The 24821-nt window shown below is 37.5% G+C and overlaps 1 protein-coding gene across 2 annotated transcripts in view; it reads right to left on the reverse strand.

Annotated features, from left to right (window-relative positions):
* Positions 1–24821, reverse strand: part of MMS22L (MMS22 like, DNA repair protein) — a 90984-nt gene that overhangs the window by 24017 nt on the left and 42146 nt on the right. For both annotated transcript variants that reach the window (XM_042016601.1, XM_042016600.1), the window contains exon 15: positions 944–1134. In XM_042016601.1, the coding sequence (XP_041872535.1) occupies positions 944–1134 (191 nt within the window). The remainder of the gene's footprint in view (positions 1–943; positions 1135–24821) is intronic.

Genomic DNA, 24821 nt, shown 5'->3' on the forward strand with positions numbered 1-24821 from the left:
AATGAAAGTTTTGACATTAACAACTTCCTCCTTTGATTTGTATTGCTGTTTCTCACACGTTTCAGCGGTGTGAGACCACTACTGTTGCACACTGCCCCTTTCATTAATGCTGCCTCCTAACTACCACAGAGCTGCTTCAAACGAAGGATCTTTTAGCTTTTCTACTACCAACTCAGTACTCCTGAGCTTGTAACTGTATCTAATTCATATCATGATGGGAAAAAATATTTTATGTTTCACTCCTCTGAATTTTAGTTGACTGGATACAAGATTTCATTGTAACTACACAATACAGTGTTAGCTACTGATGTTAAAGATCAAACTGGGGTGTCTTTCTATGCACTGCCAAGCTGACTCATTGCATGTGGAGCTCACACACATATGGAATGTTGTACTTCAAGATTAAAAGCCTTCAGCGTAAAGCAAGACAAATAATTAGAATGGATTATGAAATAGTTTTATGACCATGAATATAAGGGTTTAGCAATAGGCAACACTCAAGTAAGCAACCTCTTAAAAATTGCCTTCAAATGAAAAATATTTTTAAAAATTTAGTTTGAATCTCAGCCATTATGAACAGTTCAACACCAATAAACTTCTACAAAACCAAGTAAATTCTGGATATAGTGATAAACAGTATTCTTATTTATATTGTATAAAACTTGTATGTTGATTATAATCTGTGACTAGTAGTGAAAAAGAAGTCAGGCTTGTATAGCTTCAAACCCCTTTGGCGTTCTCAATGTGTTTGTATTCTATTAAAGAATTCAACACTACAATATTTCTTTGTGTCAAAACATTTAGCAGATTCCACTTTTTGCATTTATACATATGTAAATCACTCAATGGAAGGAGAAATATCCCAAAATACAAACTCCTTGAAAGTTTGTGATGCAGAGAATAGCACCAAATCCAGCAGGTTGCAGGGAGGGTCAGTGCTAACCTGCAGCTGCATCAGCAAGCTGAGGGGAAGGCGGTGTCTGTGACATTCTCTGGCTCTTCAAGTAGGGAAAGAAATTTCTCCAGAGAGCACTGGCAACAGCAAGGTGGTGCTCTTTAGCCACTAATGGAATCTGTGCGTCTGGGGCTGTGTTTCCCAGCTGAAGTCCCTGGCTTACACGTTCGTGCACGCTCCTAGGGAGAAACAAAAACAATGTTTACGTTCAATAAATGAAAAATTCACATCTTTTTAAAACGCATTTACTACTACTTTAAACCACAGAGCCTGAGAACTGAAGGATCATTTTGAGCAATTAAAACCTTTATGCAAAGACATTATGCATACCAGTTATTTGATGGATGAATGATGGCATATTAAGCACCATAAAGTTAATGTTAATTACTAATGTCAACCATTAATTATATGCTTTTTAATATGTCAGATCAAAATGAGAAATTGGCAGCTTTAAAATGAATATCTGCATTTTGCAACTGCTAGCATGACAAGCAAGTCTGCTTCCAATCCAAAGCCAGGTGCTTCTTTAAAATTGTTGTCACTAAGATTTTTAGGATAGAGTTGTGTACAGCAAATAATGGCAAATGATTTTGATCAATTGTAAAGCTTCCTTCTGAAATCCACTTCTCACTTGTAAAATCTCACTAGGTAGGAGTTTAGATAAAAGATTCATTTTATCCTGATGCACTGCAGACAATTAGGTTTGACAGCAATGCCCACAGCTTTGTTAGTACAGTAAAGACAAAAGTTACCACTATACATAACTCCCATCTCTTCCTCAGACAATGTGGCATGAATTCAATAATGCACTCAATTTTCTTTGATTCTTCTAGTACCATTCCTGCTACTTAATCTAATTTGGAAGTTGCGACTTTCTAGAGGTTTAATAGAGATATGTCTGCAGGGAATCAATGTTCTCAGAGAAATGGTGGGGGGGGACATTAATAAATTTGTCTGGTAGAGCAGGATAGGAGGCATTACAGTACCAGGCTGATCAACTAAATAACATGCTTATTAAAAACAATCTGTAGGAACGCACTATCATTCCTGTTCCTATTTATCTTCTGGTCAATCCAATTGAGATTGTGCATTAAAGCACAGGCAGCATTATTACATTTGCTTTATTAAATTCTATAAACAGCACTGTAAAGTCAGAGTCAAGATATTTATAAGATAATGGCAAACTGCAGAGGCATTGAGAATTGCCTTAACACTAACATTTCTAGACTACAATGCTTTTTTCTTAACTGCCATTCCCACAATATCAACTGTTTCACAAAAATCTTTCCCTAGATCTTTATTTTATGCTTACCCTAATTTTAAATAAACCAAAACAAAAATAGAAAAAACTCCAGCTCCTAGTTCCCTTCTGGGAATGGGGGAAAATTATGAAAGAATTACACAACTCACAGCACTCATTAGGACATCTGAAATGGAATAATTTTAAATAAAGAGTAGGCTGGCTGCAAGGCCTTCCTGTACTACAGTTGATATTAGAAGCGCATCTCATTATATCAAATTAGTATCCAAAAATTCTGCCCAACACATAATTTAAAACATAAAACATACTGGCTGTCAAAGGTAACGATACCTTATGCCTGCCTGCAGGCATTCATTAGTTTCAATAGGACAGACAGAGAGAATTGAGTACCAGATACTTTTCGAATGGCTACATTTAACAGACAAGGAAAGGTATGCAGCATTAGGAGGAATCAAGGATTTCTCTGAGAGACAGCATGAGTCCAAACACAGGAACAGAAGCCAGGAATTCTAAACCCAGCACTTATTCCCTCTGTGGCTTCACATAAATCACACAGCCTTTGTTAGCCTCAGTTTCCCAGCCATGATATTTGGATAGTAAGACAGCTTACCCTTTAAGGATGCTGTGAAAACAATCAATGCTTAGAAACTGAGGATTATATTCAGTATGTCAGTTGGTATTCCTATTTACAAGGCATATTCTCCAAGTCAACATGAACTGAAATAGAAGCAAGATTAGCATAAAAAGTCATGCAGCACTTCTTTGGGAGCATCCCCTTATTAAAAAAAGGACAAAGAAAAGGGTGTAGAAATAGTGAGGTCTAGAGGTCAAATGATGAAAAGGTAAAAGCAAGGCTAAAGACAAATTAAAAAATTATTTTTGCCTATTACAAAATGAAAAAGTTTAACAGTAAAAACAAAGGGCTTTTCTGTTCTATTTTGTTAGGAGAGGAAAGCATGATGCCTCATAATGCAGAGACTAAAACTTCTGGGACCAAATTCTGCCCTACTTACATCCAAACTACGCTGTAAAATTGCACAAAGACCTTTTTCTCTCCTCTAAATTGCCTCTCCAAAGACGGGTGCCTTGCATCTCCTTTAGCCATCTATGCAAAGTAGAAGGGTGTACAGACTTCCAAAGTAAGGTAATATATCTCCGTGTCAGTGGAAGGGCAACACGTACAAATCAGTATTTATGTTTATTCATAGTAACCTACACAAATGCTTGCAATAAGGTAAATGCTTGGAATCGATGGGGCATCAATATATCCTGAAGCTGATGTAGCCAGCTACTTCTACCAACAAGCACACTTTTTAACTCTACAAAAATATGAATAAATGCAATTTTACTTTTTATTCAGGTTTCTACATTTTTCTAACACTAGACAAGCATACCATCAAACATCACTCCATTTCTAAAACTTTATACATTTAATTTTCCATTCTGTTAAGAATTCTGGAACCACCAGTTGCCTCACTGCATTGGTAAAAACTTGGTATGGTTTTGACTTCTTTTAAATAATGAATGTCCTATTTTTGTATAAAGAGATGTGGTTTTTTTTTCATTTTGCCATCAGATCATATAAACTCTGGGTTTATTAAAGAAGGGAATGCTTGTGCTACTTGAATGAGGATTGTGCTGGATGTGTAGGTATAATAGTAGCATACAGGATTATTTTCTATATCCTACACCTAGGGTAAGGAACTGCAGCCATTCATCTGGATGTAGATATAGTAATCATAAAATATGCCCTTGCAAGCCTGCATTACTAAAACAGAGCCAAACTTTAGGTCAAGCTAGAAGAGTAAAACACAAAATTCATCAGCCTGCCTATATAAGGGAAACTTTGAAGTCACTACTAGTCTGTAATCTGCACTGGATGCATATTAGCATACAGACTTAATTCAATGTCATTTAATTTGATCTACAAGGGTTCAGAACTCCCCAACATGAGAGAAGACCTCTCTCCTACCAGCACTGCCAGGGGCTACCACCCTCAGGGTCTCACAGGCTATGAATACAGATACTGGTTTCTTCACAGACAGTATTCCCAGCTCCTCGACTCCCAGTCTAAGGCAGGCCAGCCAACATCTACAAATCTCAGCTGCCCAGTACAGCCAAGATTAAGCTCAAGAAAGTCTTTTTGAAGGACCTGAATGACCTTTTGATGTTGAAACAAATAAATAATTAAAAACCACCACCTGAAGTACCAACATGCTTGGATAAAACTAGGGAGATTGGGAAGAGATATATGAGTATTTCTAAAATGGTAAAATGGTTTTGATGCATAGAATTTCAACTACAATCATCAGTTATTTCCAGAAAAACTCAGGCAAAGGGAAAGGAAGCAAAGCACCATCACAACCAGATTCAAAGAGATGTAGTAAGTGCTTTGTGCCCTTTGCAAATCAATGGAACTTGCACAATATTTAAATTTGGAAATTTCCCTTCCAAACATTCTCCCTCTTTTTATATCATTATCAACACAGTTTATAGAATCATGGAATTGTTTTGCTTGGCAGGGACATTCAAGATGACCTATTTCCCACACCCCTACCATGGACAGGAACATCTCCTTCTAGACCAGGTTGCTCAAAGCCCCATCCAACCTGGTCTTGAAAACCTGTGGGGCATCCACAATTTTTCTGGGCAACCTTTGCCAGTGTCTCACCACCCTCACAGTAAGGAATTTCTTCCTAATGTGTAACCTGAATTTCCCCTCTTTCAGTTTGTACCCATTACTCCTTATCCTATAACTACAGTTCCTGATGCAGAGTCCCTCTCTGGCTTCCCAGAAGGCCCCTTCAGATACTGGAAGGTTGCCATGAAGTCTCCACGCAACCTTCCCTTCTCCAGGCTGATCCGCCCCAACTTGCTCAGCTAGTCTTCGTGGGGGCGCTGCTCCAGCCCTCTTGTCAACTTCCTGGCCTCCTCTGCCCTTGCTCCAGGCCCATATTGATCCTCTGCTCAGGTCCCCACATGATGCCATGACTGACAGCTCAACCAGGGCTTGGGGGGGGGCTGGAGGTGGAGCAGGGCACTGCCTCACCTTTAGCAAAGCCCAGCCTGCCCCTCCCACCAGACACGGATAGCAGGATTCCAAGGTGTTTCAAGTCAAGAAACATCCAGTCTCTGACAAGCGGTAGACTCAGATTTTAGTGACCAAACAGTATTTAGCAAACAGCATTGCAGAATTACTTGAAAACTACTCATTCAATTTCACTTTCTTCAAATGCCATAAAACACCAATACTTCTTTAATACCTGTACTGATTTCTTCCTGTCACACCACTAGAACCACTATTTATGCTGAACTGCAAGCAAGGTTTCAGCAGAAGCCACACACATTTCCAGTAACTAAGTCTATCCAAGATTAAGCTGAGAAAGGTCCTCGTGTGCCCCCCATATTCCTTTGAAAATCCAATCCGAGTATTCAACTAGTTGACTATTATGTCATTTAATTACATGTTATAGCAAATTGCAACTATAGCACTTATTTCATTGATCCCTATGGATACCAATTCCCATGTTGACAAACTCACTGTTCAACTTAGTAATTTGTTCCTAGACATTTATTTAATTTTCGTCTGTGCTTCAAACATGCAGTTAACACTAAATACATGTAACTTGTCTGAATTATAACCACTTATAATACCATAAAATATTCAAAGTGTGAAGGAAAACACATTTTTAGAGTGAATCAAATACTTTTATACAGGATTTTTTAAAACATTAAAAAAGAAAAGGTAGTTTCAGTCTGAACTGTAGTACTGACACTCACAAAGGCAAAACCAAAATTGTTGCATATAGGTTCAAGTCTACTTTCAATGCAGTATCATAGCACTGTGCCAAGATACAAGTAACAAACTGTATGATCCTACCTCTCTTACAAATGCAGATTCATGCAAAAGAAATGGATCTGGATTCACAGAAATGGCATACTAGCTGCATGGTGGTGCAGCGTAGAGAGTGGTGGCAAGTCACAGATTTGGGTTTCAGGCATCTCATGGTAAAGGCTCCTGGCTTTCTGGTCACTGGCGAAGGATTGTGACCATCTGAGCTAATGTGTGAAAAGGTGAACCTCCTTTCTCTTGGCCCCAGTTATGAATGCAGGTGCGCAGAGTGGCAGAACTCCGCACGGAACTGGTTATCAGCATGTTTAGTAAGGGCACTGATAGCATGCTTACAAGAATTTTAAGTGCTAGAACATCTACTTTATGGCCTCAAAGTGCCTAAGCTGGATGCTAAACAGCTAAGGTCTATGAAAACAGCCTTAATGCCTCTGGGCACACGTTTTGGTACCTAGGAAAGTTGGGTGCTTAAAACGGAGTCACCTAAACACTGTCAGACATTTCCACATTCAGTCTGTTTCAGTGAGACATGCATGGAGGAAGGTGACTAAATTCTACCCAAATCTGATTCAAACATCCAAGCCTTCTTTTACATCTGTTTCTAAGCTCTCTGGGATACAATTTCTTTTTTATAACCCTTTATATAGCACCCAGTATATTGAGACTGGTATGACTGCAGTAGGAACTCTCAAAGTGCACAGAATTTTCACCCATCTTTGTGGAATTAAAGAGTACATTTCAAAAAGCTAAGCAAGATGAGAAAATTAAGACCAAAAATAAATTTTCCCATCCATTAAAAGAAACACTCAGAAAAAGATCCCACAGTTTATAATGTAAATGTCAGCACTGTGTAAGCCATAATAATAGCAGTAGCACCACCACAGAGCTGTACTGCTGTACAGCAGAGTGTATATGCAGAACTGGAAAAATCATGACAATATTATCAAACATCAACATGCCCCTATCAGTTCAGTATTTATTAAATGATGTTTTAGTGTTCTCTCTTCATTTTAATTTGCTTTAATAAGCCATGTGTTTAAATGTTTACTCAAAAAAGGATGTCCAAACAACATGCCTGGTTATGAATGTGTATGATGATTACTGAGTTGTGTGATGGGGTAGAGAGGGCTACCAAGGGAAGAGGGATGTTTCTCAGAACTCTAATATGCAGGACTTTTATCAAATGCTTAAATTCACCCATGGTGCTTAAGTTCTTTATAGCAGACTTGTACAACACCATTAATATCAGTGTTACAACATGCCTTCATCAGGCACAACATGAAGCATACAGAAAGTGATGTGTCTTAGATGTTAGATGAGATCCAAGGAGATACAAGGATGTAATGGTTAAAAAGCAGGGCACAAACAGGTATCAGACTCCTGAATAATAATTCCCAAACTGCTCACTTAGTCAGATCACCTTCTTTTGACCAGAAAGTTCCCTAGGTGTCTGCAACTGATCTACACAAAAGCCTTGAGCTGAGCATCTGACTCACAGTCTCTGTCTACTGGGGCCCAGAAATCTGAACATGACTAATCCACACAAAAAAAAAAAAGCAGCAGGTTGCATAAGGTGCAGCAGTAGCTACTTGCATTTTCAAACACAGAATACACTTTTTTTAATGCAACAACCAATGAATCACAGCATCAGGGTGAAGGGCACCTGGGTCCACTTCTGATACTATTTTGGGGCTCAGGCTCTCCTCTTGATTGTGGGTTCTACATTAACTCAGGTACTGGATAAAAATGTGAAATCCAGAACAAGGAATGGAGCCCATGACATTCTTCTCTCCCAATATTACATACTAACCACTAGGGAGCAGATATTTAATCATTCCAGCTGCTGCCTGTGATTTAAATGACAAACAACAAAACAAAACCAAACCCCAAGGCACTTAGGCACACATCTTCAGCAGTGGTTCTGAACACACAGATTTCTGTTTTCATGACTCTAAATTAGATATCTCTGGGCCCACTAGACACACGCTGGATTCAATCCTTTCTATTTTCTGTAGGTTAACAGGAAACAAAATCCCAGAGAGGAGGCAAGAGCGGTTTGTTGTACAAGACACATATGCTGCATGTGTCAAATGAGCTGCTGGTGAGCTGGACCTGTTACTGTAGGTCATCAGACCATTACATCTTGGAAGACCCCTACACCATTTGAGAGCAGGATTCTTCCAAGTGCTGGTAACCTTTAAGCTCATCTGAACAGAGCTGTCAGGCAGAGAGATACCCAGGAATAAAAGGTCAAAGAAGCCAACATCACCACAACACTGTAGAAAGAAACTGATGCACACGAAGTTCCACCTGAATATAAGGAAGAACTTCCTTATTGTACTAGTGACCGAGCACTGGATCAGGTTGCCCAGAGAGGTTGTGGTGTCTCCTTCACTGGAGATATTCAGGAACTCCCTGCACACAGTCCTGTGCCATAGGCTCTAGGATGATCCTGCTTGAGCAGGGAGGTTGGACCAGATGATCCCACTGTGGTCCCTTCCAACCTGATCCATTCTATGATTTCAGTTACAACAGCTTCTCTGTAAAACTGTAGCTAACATTGCTAAAAGATACTCTACCTTCCTCCACCTAAAAATCCTACCCTGTGTTTGTTTGGTTTTTTGCCACATGAACATCAGGAATACATTACCCCCAAACATCTTAAAACATATTTTGCATTGTGTTGCCTTAATCGAAAAAAACACCTTTTACCAAAATAAAAAAGGCTACAGATCCTTTCAATTTATCACACATCAATCACTGCCTGGGTAGAAGCAGATCACATACTCTTTCCTACTGAAGATACAGTAGGTTTAAATAGAGCCATTCCAGTCCTTTCATTGGTGGTATAAATCTTCAAATCTCAGTGGAAGAGCCTAGGATATTCCTGTTGTTAGTGAATCATTGACAGAACAGACTCAACAGTTAAGAAGATTCTAATGTGACAATTTATATAAGCAGAGTAATTAAAGTATATTAGAAATCCAGATAATCTCTTCCAATCAAACCGATGAAGGGCAGCCCATGGGCATTCAAATTACACATTGCAATTTAGCGCAGGGTCACCTTCCCAAGTTAAATAATATCAACAGAAAATGCCTTAAACAAAATGATACTTACTCATAACTAAACCTATTCAGGAAACTATAAAGTTCTTTGAAGATATAAACATTTTAAGAAGTTAACCACTTTAAACCACTACTTTTTTCCTTCCAGTGATCTGGAGACTAGGGCCAAATTTAATTTCTCAGACATTGCTTGATTCACTAAAACACAGGGAAGAGAGCAGAAAATGTGTCAGATCCCTTTCAACATTATAGTGCAGTATGGCAGTAGTATTTTCTTCACATTACCTGAGAGGGTGTTAAAACAGATGATGCAAGATGTAGTAATTAAAGAATTATACAGACAGATAGGGAATCTAGTGCTTATGATTTTTTTAATATTTTCATAAGTAATTTTTTTTACAGTTTTTGTTGAATGTTTTTTGTTTGTTTCATGCATCTTTTGCGAATCGGTCTATCAACTGCACAACTGAAAGTAATGGATTACATTACATTTTGATATAAAATTAAAAGTAAATCAAGACCAGTATATATAGTTTTCCAACTTCAAAGTTATATTAAAAACAAAACAAAGCAAATACCCCCCCCCAAACATAACCATTGCAACCGATCCCATAATACGCAAAAATGGCAAACATACACTATTCACTTTTAAGTCCAAGTTCCTATACTTTTTAATACACAGCTTAACTGCTTGTTCTTTAGAGAAATACAATTCAAGAAATGGGGCTCTTTGTCTGAAACTAATACAGAGGAATTTGCTAGATTTATGTCCATCACTAAATTATTTAGATTTGAATGTAACAGAGCAAACAGTATGTACCGCAGAATAAAATTGAACTGAAAGTCTCAGGCTTTTAAGACAACCATTTTTTCCACAGCAATATGGAAACAATAATGTGCTATGATATATAATCAGCAAAGTTCTCACTGATGAAATGATTTTCCCCATCAAGGAATCACTAAAACTGGCAAAAGCAGCCATGACCTAATCCTCTTCAAAGTTTTCAAACCAAGCATTCAGAGTAAGGGATGTTAGTTTGTCAAGCTGCAGCATTCTGAACACAGCTAAGCCTTGAAACTTTAAATAGTCTTTGGGAATTCACCTTCTGGACTTTTAGAAGGAAACAGCACATTGGTGTGAAAAAGACTCAAAATCTAGGCGTAATTCACATACACTCCTTTACTTTTTTTCTACTGGATAGCAGAAGTTACACAAAGGCCAAAGTGGTACTAGCCTGAATATTCCTGCCCTTCTACTGAAGGGTAGTAAAAGTTCCCAAGATATCACCTACAGACTTGGCAGAGACAAAAGAATAAAAAAAGAGGTTATTTTAAAACTCATGAAATTGCAGGAAGAAATGTGGATATCCTTTAAAGAGGAAAATGGGCACACAGAAAATGCTGTAGAGTTTAACTAAGAAAGAAAAAAAATAAAACACACAAATGAAGTGTCAAGCAGAGCCAGTTCTCCCTACTATATTACACCACTTCTTGTTCCACATTATTCCTGCAGTGACCTTTACCCCATGCACTTACAACAGAAGAGAGACCTGGAAGATGCTATGAACAGCCTGTCCTGTCCTTCTGACTCTCATGCAGATTCTCAGTGAGACTTGCCATGATGCAGGCCAACCAGATGACATAATCATGAGACCCAAATGAATAGTCCCATACAAACACTTGCAAGAACTTCCCACTGATTGCTTGATGAAAGTCTTACATATATGGAGAAATGGGTCAGCAGTCTACCTGAAAATTCCTACTAAATTACAAGAAACAGCAAGGATTTGGAAAAGAACTAGCATATAATATAATCATGGACAAAGAAAAGGAAATCAAACTTGGAATTCTTTTCTAGTGACTGGATTCCCTTTACTTTAAAGACACGTAGTGCAAATGTCACCAAAATTCTGATTTTATAATGTGCAATATTGAAGACAGGGCAATAAGTTCCAATGATTTTTCTATGCATTTAACATCAGATTTTAGAGGAAAGCTGTTTGTTACTAGGTCTGCATTAATGACAGATAGAAAATGTCAACACATCTTACGTTGCTGCTTCAATCCACTGATTCATAGATAACTTGCGGATGGGGAACACTAGGGAATGTTCTTCTTAATTACTCCAAAATGTTCTTGTGTATCTATTTTAGAACACAAGTATTTTCCAAAAGTATTCACTATTTCGTAGACAATCAAACAGCATAATAGCCCCATACTTAACCACTAATTCATTCATCAATAAATTATTTTACCCATTTTTGAATGGCTAGGCTTGAGGAGTATTCCCTGTATATGTCTAAGTGAAGAAATGTCCAAGGCAACCATTGCAAGAACCACACTAATAAATAAATTTTAAAAAATTAGAAAAATTATCTGCCCATCGAGGGGCTCATCTCCTGATATCAAAGATTCTAATCTTCACTGGGATTGAAAGTGTTAATGCTGTGAATAAGATATTTTCAACTGCAACTGAATCATGTGAAGATTATCAATATAGCAGCAATGTACAAAGGTGCTCCAGCAAGGTTACAGAGTTTAATATAATCCTCTCTATAGCTAAGCACAGTAATAGAGAACCCTGCATTCACTGTGACAGCATGTTGTGTGCGCTCAGTAATACTTATAAAATACATGGGGAGAACAAGAAATCCCCAACATCCTTACTATTCTCAAAGACAAAGTAAAGATATTAACAAGAACAGACACACAACCCTAAAACACCAAGGTACAGAAAAGCCAAGCTTTCAAAGCTGCAGAATATTACTTAGCACTTTCTCCTTAACCCTTCTCAGTGGGTTTAACTGCATCACTGAAAAGACAAGTTGTTATGACCGTAAATTAAATGCAAGCAACAGAGCTCGAGCTTGCTTTTTTGTCTAGGTCTGCTGTGGGGGAATATTACATCTTCCATAGCCACCCTACAAAATTTGTTTTAGAGAGCTGTTTTCTTTTGCTAATCACATTTAGAAAAGATAAGGTTGCAAGAGCAGCAAAGACAACACAATCTGTGTGAATTCAGTGCAACTAGTTCAAATTTCAGTTTGTGGAATACTGTTGGGAAAAACAGACAGCTGATTTGAGCCCAACTGCAATTTTCCTTCATTACCTTCACTGGTGTTCAGCCAAGTTAGCTTCTGCCCTGTACTGTGTAGGGATATGCTAAGATTGCAGTTTCCTTTGTGCCTGTAATGCAAAATACAAACTGGAACACACAAACCCACAAACCAACCCTTTGCTGTCCCAAAATCTGAAGTCCTAGGAGAGAGAGTGTCCAGGTACTCATCTCAGCATAAGGGCCCAGCCATTCACAGATTTCAGCCAAGCAGTCTCTCCTAGATTCTGCACAGATTCTGCACTATTCAAGGCACTGGGAGTCATCTTGTTGCTTTGAATGGGTCCCTGCTCAGTTCTTTTGAAGAAACAACACAAGAAGTAAAGAGATAAAAAGACATTTCGTTTCCCTGAGCAGACTTTCAGTATAGGTCAGATTCAGAATTTTTGAATCCACTCAAAGAACAAAGAGAAAATAAAAAAAGTTAACAAGCCGCATTGAAATTGATACTATCCTAGGCTGTTGTATTCCCCATTTTTAGTTCACATATGCAAAAATCCCCACCTAAACCAACTTTAATATTTATAAGTCATTGCCATTTGACAGAACTTTTAATAGCTGCATTTCAATTTTTAAAAGCCTTATTTTGAATAGAAATATTTTGCAATATTACAATTAGTTTTGGTCAAATTAAGACAAAATTCCCCAATAAATTCCCTGTCACCTCACAAAATTAGAGTTTAAAAGGAAAACACAAAACAGACTCATTCACCACTGATGGGAAGGAGGAGGCTTACAGAAATCATTGGAAGTTCTGTGTTCTGCCCTGCCCATGAGACACTTTGGCCTTTGGTTTTGAAGCTTTTGTTAATTTGTTTGTTTAAAAAAACACTGGTCATCTTTTTAAAAAAAAATTTCTTAGAGAACTGAGAAACCGTAATTACATTTCTGTAACTTTAAGTTACAAGGGACATAAGTACTTTTTTTTTTTTTAACAGGAGATTTCATTTCTTTTCCAAACATATTTGAAAGAACAGGGAGCCCAGATCACTTCGGGTTATATTTATTCAAGTTCAGAGTTTATTAGGAACATAAATGCTAATATCTGCCACATAGGGACAGACAGTATTAGCTGTTAGGTATTTAGATGAAAACAACACATCACTGCTGGTACCATGATTCCTCCTTCTTGCCATCAGAGCAGAACAGTTACAACCAAAGACTTGAGAGTCACAGCTAATAAGTTTAGCACCATTTGCTCCCTGTTAAAGAGTATCTTCCTTCAAAATAATCAAAAGAAAAATCCACCCATCCCCATCAGGACCTTCTGAGTGAACTCCTTGCTTGCAAAAGCTGACTGCCTGTGACCACGTCCAGAAGGCTTCTGAATAGTTCCAAGTATGGAGACTCCACAATGTCCCTAGACAACCTGTACCAGTGCTCAGTCACCCTCACAGTGAAAATAAAAGCATTTGTTGATGTTCAGAGGGACTCACCTGTGCCTCTGGTCTTGGCACTGGGCACCAATAACAGCCTGGTTCTGTCCTCTTCATGCCCCCCTCTCCTCAGATAGTTCTATTTATTGATAAAATCCCCCTTCTCCAGTCTAGGCTGAACAGTCCTGGCTCTCTCAGCCTTTCCTCACAAAAGAGATGCTCCAGTCCCAAAATCATCTTTGTAGCCCTTCACTGGACCCTCTTCAATATGTCCATGTCTCTCTTGTACTGAGTAGCCCAGAACTGGACACAGCATTCCCAGATGTGGCCTCACAATAAACAGAGGGGAAGGATTCCCACCCTGAACCAGCTCTGCCTACTGCAGCACAGGATGTCATCAGGATTTTTGGTGGCAAGGGCATATTTCTTGCTGAAATCCGCGATGGAGGAATATGGAAACCTTCAACATCATTAAAAAATGACTCATATGTGAATATAATTTATAGTGAGAATCAGAATGCCAGATTATCTGAGAAATCAAAATACTGAAGTGAAAAACAAGTGTTTTTAAAAGTCATGTTACTTAATAAACAGAGAAACTGCAGATTACAAATAGGTATCTTTCATAAAACTCTTCTGTTTGAGCAGAACTTCTAAAATTCATCATACTCTAGTCATTATGTGTTAAACAGGATTTCCGTTTGTCTTTTGTCAGTTGTTTGCACTTGTTTGCTTTTTTTTATTTTTGCTGGTGGGGGGGAAGTGTTGGTTTTGTTTTGTGCATTTTTTAATAGAAGTTAAAGTCATAGAAAAAAACCTAAATTGGAAGAGACCCCTGGAGGTGCAACCCTTGGCTCAAAGCAATGCCAATCTTCAATAAAATAAGGAGAGAAATTCTACAACCTGTCTTAGAAATTTGTTCCAATATTTATCTTGTGAAAATTTTATCCTTATTTCTAATAAAAACTTCCTTCCTCACAATCTCAGTCCATTGATTCCTACAACCATACACATCTGTGACAAGTCTGAGTCCATCTCATCTATAACCTCTCCCCCAATAAGACTGCTTTACCAATCAATAAATTGCCTTCCACCCACCACCTCCTATCCAAACCCCCTTTTCCTAAGGATGAAAAACTCAGCTTTTTGTGTCTCCTTGTAAGAGCATTTGCTCCTGACCCCTAATCATCTTGTTCATCCTCTGCTCAACTTAAATCGGTATTTCAATGTTTTTCTTTTACTGGGAACCCAATATGCTGCTTACTTATACAACATAATTTATTTGAATCATATTCTTGTAGAACACCAGGAGGGCAATGAAATGTAGCTGCCTATAGCTACACAATAGCCCAGACTCAGATACAATAAATTCTCTGAATTTTTACAAGCTAAGTCTTTTTTACCAATTCCTTACTGTCTTTTTTCTCAAAAAAAAAAAAAAAAAAAAAAAAGAGAAATAATAACTATGTAGTGTGACTGGAATGCCAAGTAATGGTTCTGAAAGGCCAGCAATGAAATTCAGTTTTAGATATAGTAATTTCCAAAATCCTGCCTTTAGCTCTTCTGTGGGACTCTGAGATCAGGATAACAGCAGCAGACAGAGAATTGTAATGATGGGAGAGGTTCACCTCTTTTGTAAACTATTGTTTACACTTTTTAAAGGAATTTCTTACACAGTACAGATAGCTGAAATAAAAATTAAAGCTTAAAGGTTGACCTTAAACAGATAATTTCTTACAATTCAGACCCCAGTAGTTAATCAGACTCCCAGTGCCTCCCAGGACTCCCCACACTGGGGAAGAGACACCCACATACTGTACTAAAGTGGATCTCTCTTTAAGCTCACAGTGTTTCATTGAAATATATCAAAAGAATAGAGGTCATTTTGGAAGAGCTTACAATCTAAGAAACGTGATGGCAAGTTCATGGCTATGCAAAGATCATTAAAATTCTTCTTAGCCATGCTATTAAAAAAATTTTAAAAAATAAAATCCAAAGTTCAACATATTGCGTGAAACATTCACTGAGGTCAACTTCACCACATCTCACATATCTTCCATTATCTAGCACAGCTTTAGAAATGCAGTTTCTCTCATTGAGCCTGTCCTCACCCAGGCTCAAGTAGCAAGCAGCAGAGACAAACTGGTAAAATTGTTATTCTGGCTGCAGAAATTCAAATGCTGAGTGGGTGCCACCTCAGTTAAAAGTTTCTGATGGGAGCATGAGATGTGAAATGGACTCTGAGGATAACTGCACAAAGTCCTCAGGAGAATATCAAAATATTAAATATTAAACTCCAAATACTGAAAACAAACCAACCAGAAGTATTACTACCCACAGTTATCTCTTCAGACATTCTGAAATCATTTCCAGTAACAGACCTGTCTTGCCATTACACATGTAACACTGTTGTTAGTATCATGCAACTCATTTTTCAGGCAGGAAGCCTGAAAAATACTTCAAAAATACTCCTAATTTAAAACAAGACTGTAACAGGGAGAGGAACTGTAGTTCAAATGAAGTTTTTCTTTCCTAAAATGAAACTCTCTTGCTCCAGCTCCTCCAGCTGTCTTTGCAGAAAACCAAAACCTATATGCATAGGGATACTCTCTAGGAAGCTGCTGGGAGTCATATACTGTAAGTGGCTAAGGAAAATCTTCCTCTCAAAAGAGAAAACAGACTTTGGAAGGCAGGCAAACTTGTACTCAAGATAATGAGATAACTTGTTTCCAAATTCCAAACAAAGCATTTCATTTCCTTCCTGCAAAATCAATTTTGTTCTTTATGGAGTATCTGTTGCAGGAAAGGATGCTGTTTGTGTAACATATCTTTTTAGTGGAAGTGATTACTTTGGGTACAAAACATCCCCTACTAACATTGTTCCCAACACAGGGTAATACAGACAGGAGAGCTAATCTTCTGTCAATGGCAGGCTTGCTAAACTTATATCATCATCCCCTCTGAAACACCGTAAAAATCACTGTTAGAACTGATAGTTTATTAGATCAAAGGTACCATCAACAATGTCAATTCTGCCTGGTAGTGTTAACAGGAAAATGTTTTACAGGTTCTACCACTGGGCATCCATTTAACTTCCAGCACCAGCTACGCTGTGAAACTGCACATAATTTATCTGGCAACCTGTGTGTGTAGGAAGCATTATCCAGGCAAAACTTCTCACAGTCTGACAAAATGCTTTGATTTGCACTGTTCAGATGATCGAACAAACAGACTTTAAGCAATCATCGACAATAGTTTTTATCTTCAAACATGTTGAAGTGTAATACTACACGAGAGCAATCCATCATTTAAGACCAGATTTGATAGAATACAAGTAAACGAACAATTACTGCATTTTAAACTTATACACATCTTGTCCATTAGGTTTAAGTATTAGTAAAGCTCACATTTATCTTACACATTTTTTTGCAATTTTGCCACAAAACACTCCTAATGCTTCCATGGTGTCCATGGTAATGTCTTTGCTTACATATAGCTTAAATAGACATTCATTCCAATTAGGTGAAGTAAACAGAAAACAGCCATTCATAATTCCTCAAGTTACTGTTACCTTTTTTTTTTTACATAGCAATCAACAGGCTTCAAACAGTTTCCAGTTAAAGTCTATATCACATGCAGTTGATGACAGATAGGTGTGCCAACAAATTCTCTTCCCTGCATCATGGCAAAACCAATTTAATTACTCCCAATAATATGCACAATATACAAAAAAGTATTTAATAATAATTCCAACAATGTAAATTTGATAACTTATCATATTTCTTTTCAGTGTAAATATATTGCTACTACTCTGCAAGGCTTCCTAAAGATTAATCTAGTATTTTTCTATACTATAAAAAACATTTGATTTATAATAATCTGACACACGCTATAATGCCTTCCAAAAAACTCACCTCAGATAGAAAATACTCTCAATAAAATATGATTGTATGAAATATTGCATTGTACTTCATATCAAAACAGAAAGGGATGTTGTTTAAAAACTTGCAGCACATAATTTTTTAAAAATATTCTGATTTTCTGTGCTTGTTTGTTACTTTTCTTAATTTCTTAAAATGCACTTGCCTAGTTTGCAATATTTGCTTTTTCATTGAGAAAGTAGCTGATAAAGGTGTTTTCTGATGTTTTTTACATAAAAACCACTATAGTGAAAAAGCAGCATGAGCCCTGGGACACCTACCAGTTCCTACTACTCTGCCTATGTTCAGCATGCTGTCCTTGCCATGCAGCATCACCTACCACAGATAGACAACACATTGTTATAATAATGTTACAAATAACTGCTTAAAGTTTTCTATGCAGCAGCCGAAAGAATTCAAAGACAACTTCAAGACACACAGAGTTAAATATTGAAGCTCTTTTCCCTATTTTGCTCTTCAAAACCCTAAACTAGAAAATCCCTTGAGTGAAAAGTCAGAGAAAGGCTACCATCCCTTCTAGGGTTAAAAGATGCTTTTGTAAGCTTTTTAGGTCAGATTAACCTTTTGCTCACAATAGGGCCAGTTATTGGTTTTATTTTTTACTGTCTTTAACACAGGTAAAAAAATCAATATGAAGCGAGACAAAGGGCTCTGGAGGCCCTGGCTGCACCAGCTTTTGGTTTGGCTCATACACAATCCTACAACATGCTGAGGCTGGGAAGGATTAGCCTGCTTGTGTTGAGTAAACCGATGATACTCAATAAACAGTTTCTGTTGTAAACCCCTTAGGACGTGCAAAGCCACACTAGTTGGCATTAGACCAGATAAGCTGCCGAACCAGCTGTAATCTCATTTAGACCTGAGCTGATCCTCCTGTCCTTTCATTCCACAGGATCAAAGCAAACCACTGAGGAGGCAGCTGTATAATAGCAGCAGTGCTTGCTGGATGCGGCAAACATTTCATAAATTCCTCTCCTTGAAGCAAGCCTGCACATAATCTACCCAGAGCCAGTTCAATCAATGGATTTCTGAATTCATTAGTCTTATTATTACAGGATAACTGTTTTCCCCACATAGTGTGGTAGCTGTTGCAAGCCAACTTTGCAAAACAGCTCTTATTGCTGACCATTTCCTTCTCTGATAATGTGCTTTTGCATTTTTGCAGTGCCACATGAAAATGATTTAAATCACTTCAATGCAGTATTTTTTTTAAAGACTAGAAATAAAACCAATTCCCGAATAGTCAAGTAGGAAGCCTTGAAATATAGCACATTCTTCCAAGCATAATTACTGGCTACCTGTTTGAATGCTTCCATGCACCAGTGATGATGACCAATGTTTTCTGAGCTCAAATGATAACAGCAAAAGTAGAGATTATATCATTGTAGCAGCATAAATACAGACAAAAAAAAAAAAAAACCAGATGCTAAAGGAGTAATTCTAAGAAAAAGATTTCTATTTGCCTTTTACTCTTCTTGTTTTCTGGAATTAAAAAGAAGAAATATTTTCATTGTTGAAGAAATGAAGAGCACAACTTAGGAAAACCAGAAAACCACATAAGCAACAAGTCTTTTTAAACTAAGCAAAGATGAAAACCAAGGCATTGGATCAAATAAGACTAGAGGGTGCAACATTCGATTTCTATACCACATTTGGCGTTTTCACTCCAGTTGCAATTATAGATAAAAAATGTTATAGTATAACCTTAGAGCTTTAGAAGAACAGAAAGTGTAACTCCGAAAATGCATCAACTGATCTATTTCCCACCAGTGAACTCTGCAATACAGCACATATTCACAGATAAGTAAAATTAGATTTGTTACTTACATTGGAATAAGGAAAATATTATTAAAAATATTTTTCAGTCCTTTTAGTTGTTAATTATATTAGCCATTAATGTAAAGTTTTCTGATACAGCTACATTGGGGAAAAAAAAGAAAAAGGATGTAATAAGAATTATGCACTACAGCACCAATTTTTTTTAGGTCATATACAAGTAACATTACTGATTCTTGGATCATTCCTTGAGGAATAAGTAGTAGCCAGAGAACTAAGTTTGGTCTGCAAAATAGGGAAGGCCAGGTAACCCTTAGAGTTAAGGTAAAAATAGCAGTGTTTGTGACTTACTGTTATCTGCAGCCAGTATAAATATGCAGTACAATCATGCACAAACTGAGAAGTCAGGAAGATCCCTCACAGAGAACTGCTCTGAGTTTACAGAGCACAAGAGAAAGGTCTGTATCATCTTTGCAGTCACACCCTACCCTACACCACACAGATCTACTGAACATCTGTATCTGGCTGCTCATGTTTTTATTAGAGTATTAAAAAAGTCCATGTAATAAAAAGTATCAATGAAGTACAATAAAATCGAAGTTTTAACACGTGCAAATGATTTTAACTGATTACAGTGAGGAGATGTTTAGGATGCAACTTTTTCAAGCACTACAGCACAGATGTGCTAGAATATGTCAGAGGCAGCTGGTAAAGATGAACAAAAGGTATTTGCACCTATCATGTATAGATGTGTAAAAAACTCACCACACATCTCTTCCTCAATCACTTAGAAACCATCTGATGTGCTAGTTAATGATTCCCCTCTCTCCACTTCATTCTTCAGACATAAAGGGGTCCCATTTAACATAATCACTTAATAACAGCAAAGTGATGGGTATCAGAACCCTAATTCTTCTAATATTTGCAAAATCCAGGTCTTTGTAATAATAATAACACCATGATAGCAAACTGTAAAACTGTGTAATTATACTTTAATTGTATTGTGAGGCATGCATTAATCACAAAGTTTAAGTACCAAGGATGGAATTATAATAATTCTGTAAAACAAATTTAAGCTAGCTAAGTAGGTCAGAACCACTAGCATGCAACAGGAGACCTCTGGGAATTTATCAGTTAATGGCTATTTATGTGCAAATGAGTGCCCTCCAACCCTCCCAAATCCTGTGTAGCTGAAGGGTATTTCTGTTAACCAGGAGCATGCTTAACTGCTGAGGCATAAATTAAACCATTTATTGGAATGATTTTAATTCTTCTCTCCCCCCACCCACTCTTACTACTCCCCTCCACCCTCACTAGCAGCACAATTTACAGTATTAATTTACATGGAGATAAGATTGCTGAAGAGTTCTCAGAAATTACTCTGTTTCAAGAAAGAGCAGGACAAAGAGAGAACAGGAAAGAAAAAGGAGCAAGAGACAAACTTTCAGTAAGAGACAGTAGCAATGCTACACTTAATCTTCAAATCTTCCAGAGGATAGGTTGAGCTATTAGAATTCCAGAGGTTCAGTATCACAGCAATGCACTGGAAACCCTTCCATAACGAACTTTAATGAAATTAAAGTCTGCTTTCCATCCTCACAGAATCCTTTAGGTTGAAAAGACTTTAAAGATGATCAAGTCCAAACATTAACCCAGCACTGCCAAGTCCACCACTAAACCATGTCTCAAAGTGCAACATCTCCTTTTTCCAATACCTCCTGGCCAGCCTGTTCCAGTGCTTGACAACCCTTTCCATGAAGAAATTTTTCCTAATATCCAATCAAAACCTTCCCTGGTGCAACTTGATGCCATTTCCTCATCTCGCATTCTAAATTTGGAGAAGACAATGAAGTTCAAGGGGGACTGCATCCACTGTATTTTCTGTCATAACATTCAGACTGCACACATATCAAAGGTCTTCTTTCAAGAAAGAAAACAACAAAAATTTCTTGGCTGCAAGAAAAAACACCTTCAATTTTTGAGTTTGACTTGGAAAAAGCTAGCCATTTTTCATGTCTTAAGAAAATAGATACCTTTACAAACTACTCGGAATCAAGATGTATTGAATCTTCACTGTGATGTAAAATGGGGATGATTTACAGACAATATAAATTATTTCTCAACACTTATAATCATAGCAGTAATTCAGTACAGCAAGGCAAGGTAACGTAAGCCTAACTTCAAGATACACTTTTAGGCTTAAAATTTCATATGCTTGGGGTTTCTTTTTCTTCTATGTGCATGCACACATATTCTTGGAAAGCCTAGGGTCCCAGAACAATAAAACAGAAAAAATCTGATTATCCTAGCATCAATTAACCACAGCTCCCTGTTACCCTAAACAGGGCCACATCTCCCCAATGCCTAATAATCACATTGTAAAATCCTTTGATTGCCTGAATATATTCACTCTCCCTACGATGTTTGGATGATCATGGTTGTGTTATAGTTAATTATTATTTAAGAGCTGATCACAGTACATAACTCTTTCTGATGTCATCTTCACACCTAATACGAAATTCCACATAAATGTAACACACTGGACAAATACACACAGTTTTTCTTCACCAATTCAGGCTGTTGTAGAATATCCTTAAATATAAATAGGTGTGGTATGAATCAGAGAATTCCCTGGGATCAAATCTTTAGCAGCTCTAAAATATTTTTAATAGTCATATGTGGAACACTTACTTAAGTATTTCCAAAGGTACATCTCCAGTAGCTAATCAATATATTCCTGTCCAGGAAAACAGAAAAATATCAATGAAAATATTTGGTTTTATTCTTGTGGTTGACTTTTTGTAAGGAAAACAAGACTGCAAAAAGCAGTAGAAGGAAACTTCACTGTCCTGGCAAGCACATCTGTACTTGCCTGTTCTTCCCTTCTCCTGCCCCTCAGTAAAGGATGACACATCCCTGGCAGCAGGATGTTCCTGCTGTGCGCACAATGGCTGCTGTGGCTGCCTGTGCAGCCCCTGCATTACCACAGAGAGAACCAGAAGCTTTCTGCCTCTTAACATGGATTTCCAAGCACACACATTAAACCAGACACTTCCCACAACTCTTTGGTAACAGCCAGAAATTAATGAATGAACTATCTAACCAAAAATAAGTTCACTCCTGTATTTTCAGGAGCATTAGCACATCTGCATTATCAGAGCCTATGAGAAGCCCACGGTTACCTCCCCCTTCCCTACAGTGAGGGGTGCAGCCTTGATTATGTCTGTACCTTACAGCCATTGGCAGGGGCTCAGTATTGCCCTAAGGCTTTAATTAACCCCGATTAGAGATAAACAGGGCCTTCTGGTTGTGAAAAAGAGGAGGGAATAGACAGTACCTTCAGCTTATCAGACAACTAAGTAAACCACAAACTGCTTTTACCTTTCTCTACTTGCTCCTCCCAAAAAAAAAATGTCAGGAAGAGGCCCCCAAAAAGTCCCTGAGATGATGCACAATGTATATGTTGCAGAGTATGCTCTCCTCTTTCCAGTTTGTTTTTAGGGAGGATATATATGGTAGCCTACTATTTCAGGCTCATTTTCAATTAGACGTATTTTCACTGTCCCTGTTTTAGTGCCACTGTAAAGAAAGCTGGAGCATTTAGCCATTGGCAATTAGTGACACTTGGACTTGCTCCAAGCTAAATAAAACATGGCAATGCACATCTACAGGCCCTGAATCAATGTCTAAAAAAGCATTTGCAAAGTAATTTTCTAGACAGATTTCAAGACTCAAACACAAAACCACTGAAAAACCATCACATTTTTCAGCAGGGCCACTGTCCAGTGCATACAGGAGAAGCCATCTTTACACTTCCACCCCAGAAATTCCAAGAACAAGTAGGATACTGTAGCACTAAACAGGTTCAATTTTTCTCCCCCAATAGAACATGGAAATTAAAACAAACTCTAAAAAAAGAAAATAAATAAGTTTGATTCCATAAGTTTCTCTTGAAGTGCTACAGTAGCAGCCTATTCTAAATAACCACACTAAATGTCTGTCCAAAATTAAGACAATTCTGTCTTCACTGGCATGAAGAACAGCAGAAAACCTGTAACATCCTTTTACATACTGGGTAACTTCTAGCTTGTCTCAACTCTTCCTAGCTGAAATCACTTCCATCAAACTCATACAAACTGCCTACTTTAGTCATTCACTTCTGTGACTCCCTCTAATTTTCAATTTATTCATAAATATTTTGTAAAATGACATATCCACAACTGCATACAGAACTCTGCAACTGAAGACAGAATAAGCAGCTCTTCTCACCTGCAGGAGTTTTATTAACACACTTCACAACAATATTTAATTTTTTTTTGTTTTTTTCCTAAAGCAGAGTCACATTAGGTCCTGCTTCCTAATATCATATAGGCTGTGTGCATAAGAAACTCACTGTTAAAAGTTAGCCAATAGATTTCAAAATCCAAATTTTGGATTTTCTTGCAGATACTACTAGAAACTCACAAAAATAAACACTCTGTAAACAGAGGTGAAAGCATAAGTAGCAGGTTCATTTCCCACTCCTTGTAAGGTACAAGGGAATCCACTTCACAAGCAATTCCAGTTCACAAACAATTCCAGTTTTTCCCCCTGCACTAGGCAGCAACTGCGCTAGTGCAGGGACAATAATGGACCTTGCAGGAATCTGTGCTGAGCAGGCAGCAAAGTCTACAAGCAAGGGCAGAAATGAGGTAACAGCAAGGGCAGCTACCTCACTTCAACCAATGCCAGATGTGAAGATTCCCTGTTTCTCTCACCTTCCCATACTTTGACAATATGGCTGCAAGTCAAGCATTCCATGTAATATTTCCATGTGTCCTTTCTAATTTCAGTATTTGGCCTTCACTATTTCTTCTTGTTGAGGATAATTTATTTCAAAATATCAAAGTAATTTTAAATGCTGGTTTTGTTTTCCATTTGAACACACAGAAATACTCTCTAATTTCTGGCTACATATAAAATCAAACCCTAACTTTTTTCATCTAGTACGACTAGTTGTGCTAAACAGTTCTTTGTTTTCAGTGATTTGAATGAATGCCATTAAACACTGATAACACTAATTTTACACAAGTAACATTGAAACCTTACACTAGTGATGATTTTTATGAAAATTTTCTCTTATTCCTATAGACTCACACCATTTTACAGAAAATCTGTTTGTACTTTCAAGGCTGCTGTTTTCTTTTTTCTGATCTTTTTTTTTTTTTTTTTTGGTTAGGATACCCAGGAATGAGTACACTAGAAGTTATTTTATTTCCAAGAAGAAATTCAATCATAAGCAAAAGCATCCTAGGGGATGAAGAATCAAACAGTATATACCCAGAAAACAGAAAAACACTAAAGAATAAACAGAAAACACAATGTATTGAGATCCAACCCTTCTCTTCATTTGGTCATTGCTTTCAAGAGAACATACCAAATTGTTTTTGCTGATTAGACAGTCCCAGAAGGTAGTAGCAAGAGAAGTTGATGCTGGTAG

The sequence above is a fragment of the Corvus kubaryi genome, unplaced genomic scaffold (genome assembly GCF_017639235.1).
Source record: "Corvus kubaryi isolate FWS band 111438036 unplaced genomic scaffold, C.kubaryi_AGA036_p1.0 split3-73, whole genome shotgun sequence".
Classification (NCBI taxonomy): Eukaryota; Metazoa; Chordata; class Aves; order Passeriformes; family Corvidae; genus Corvus; species Corvus kubaryi.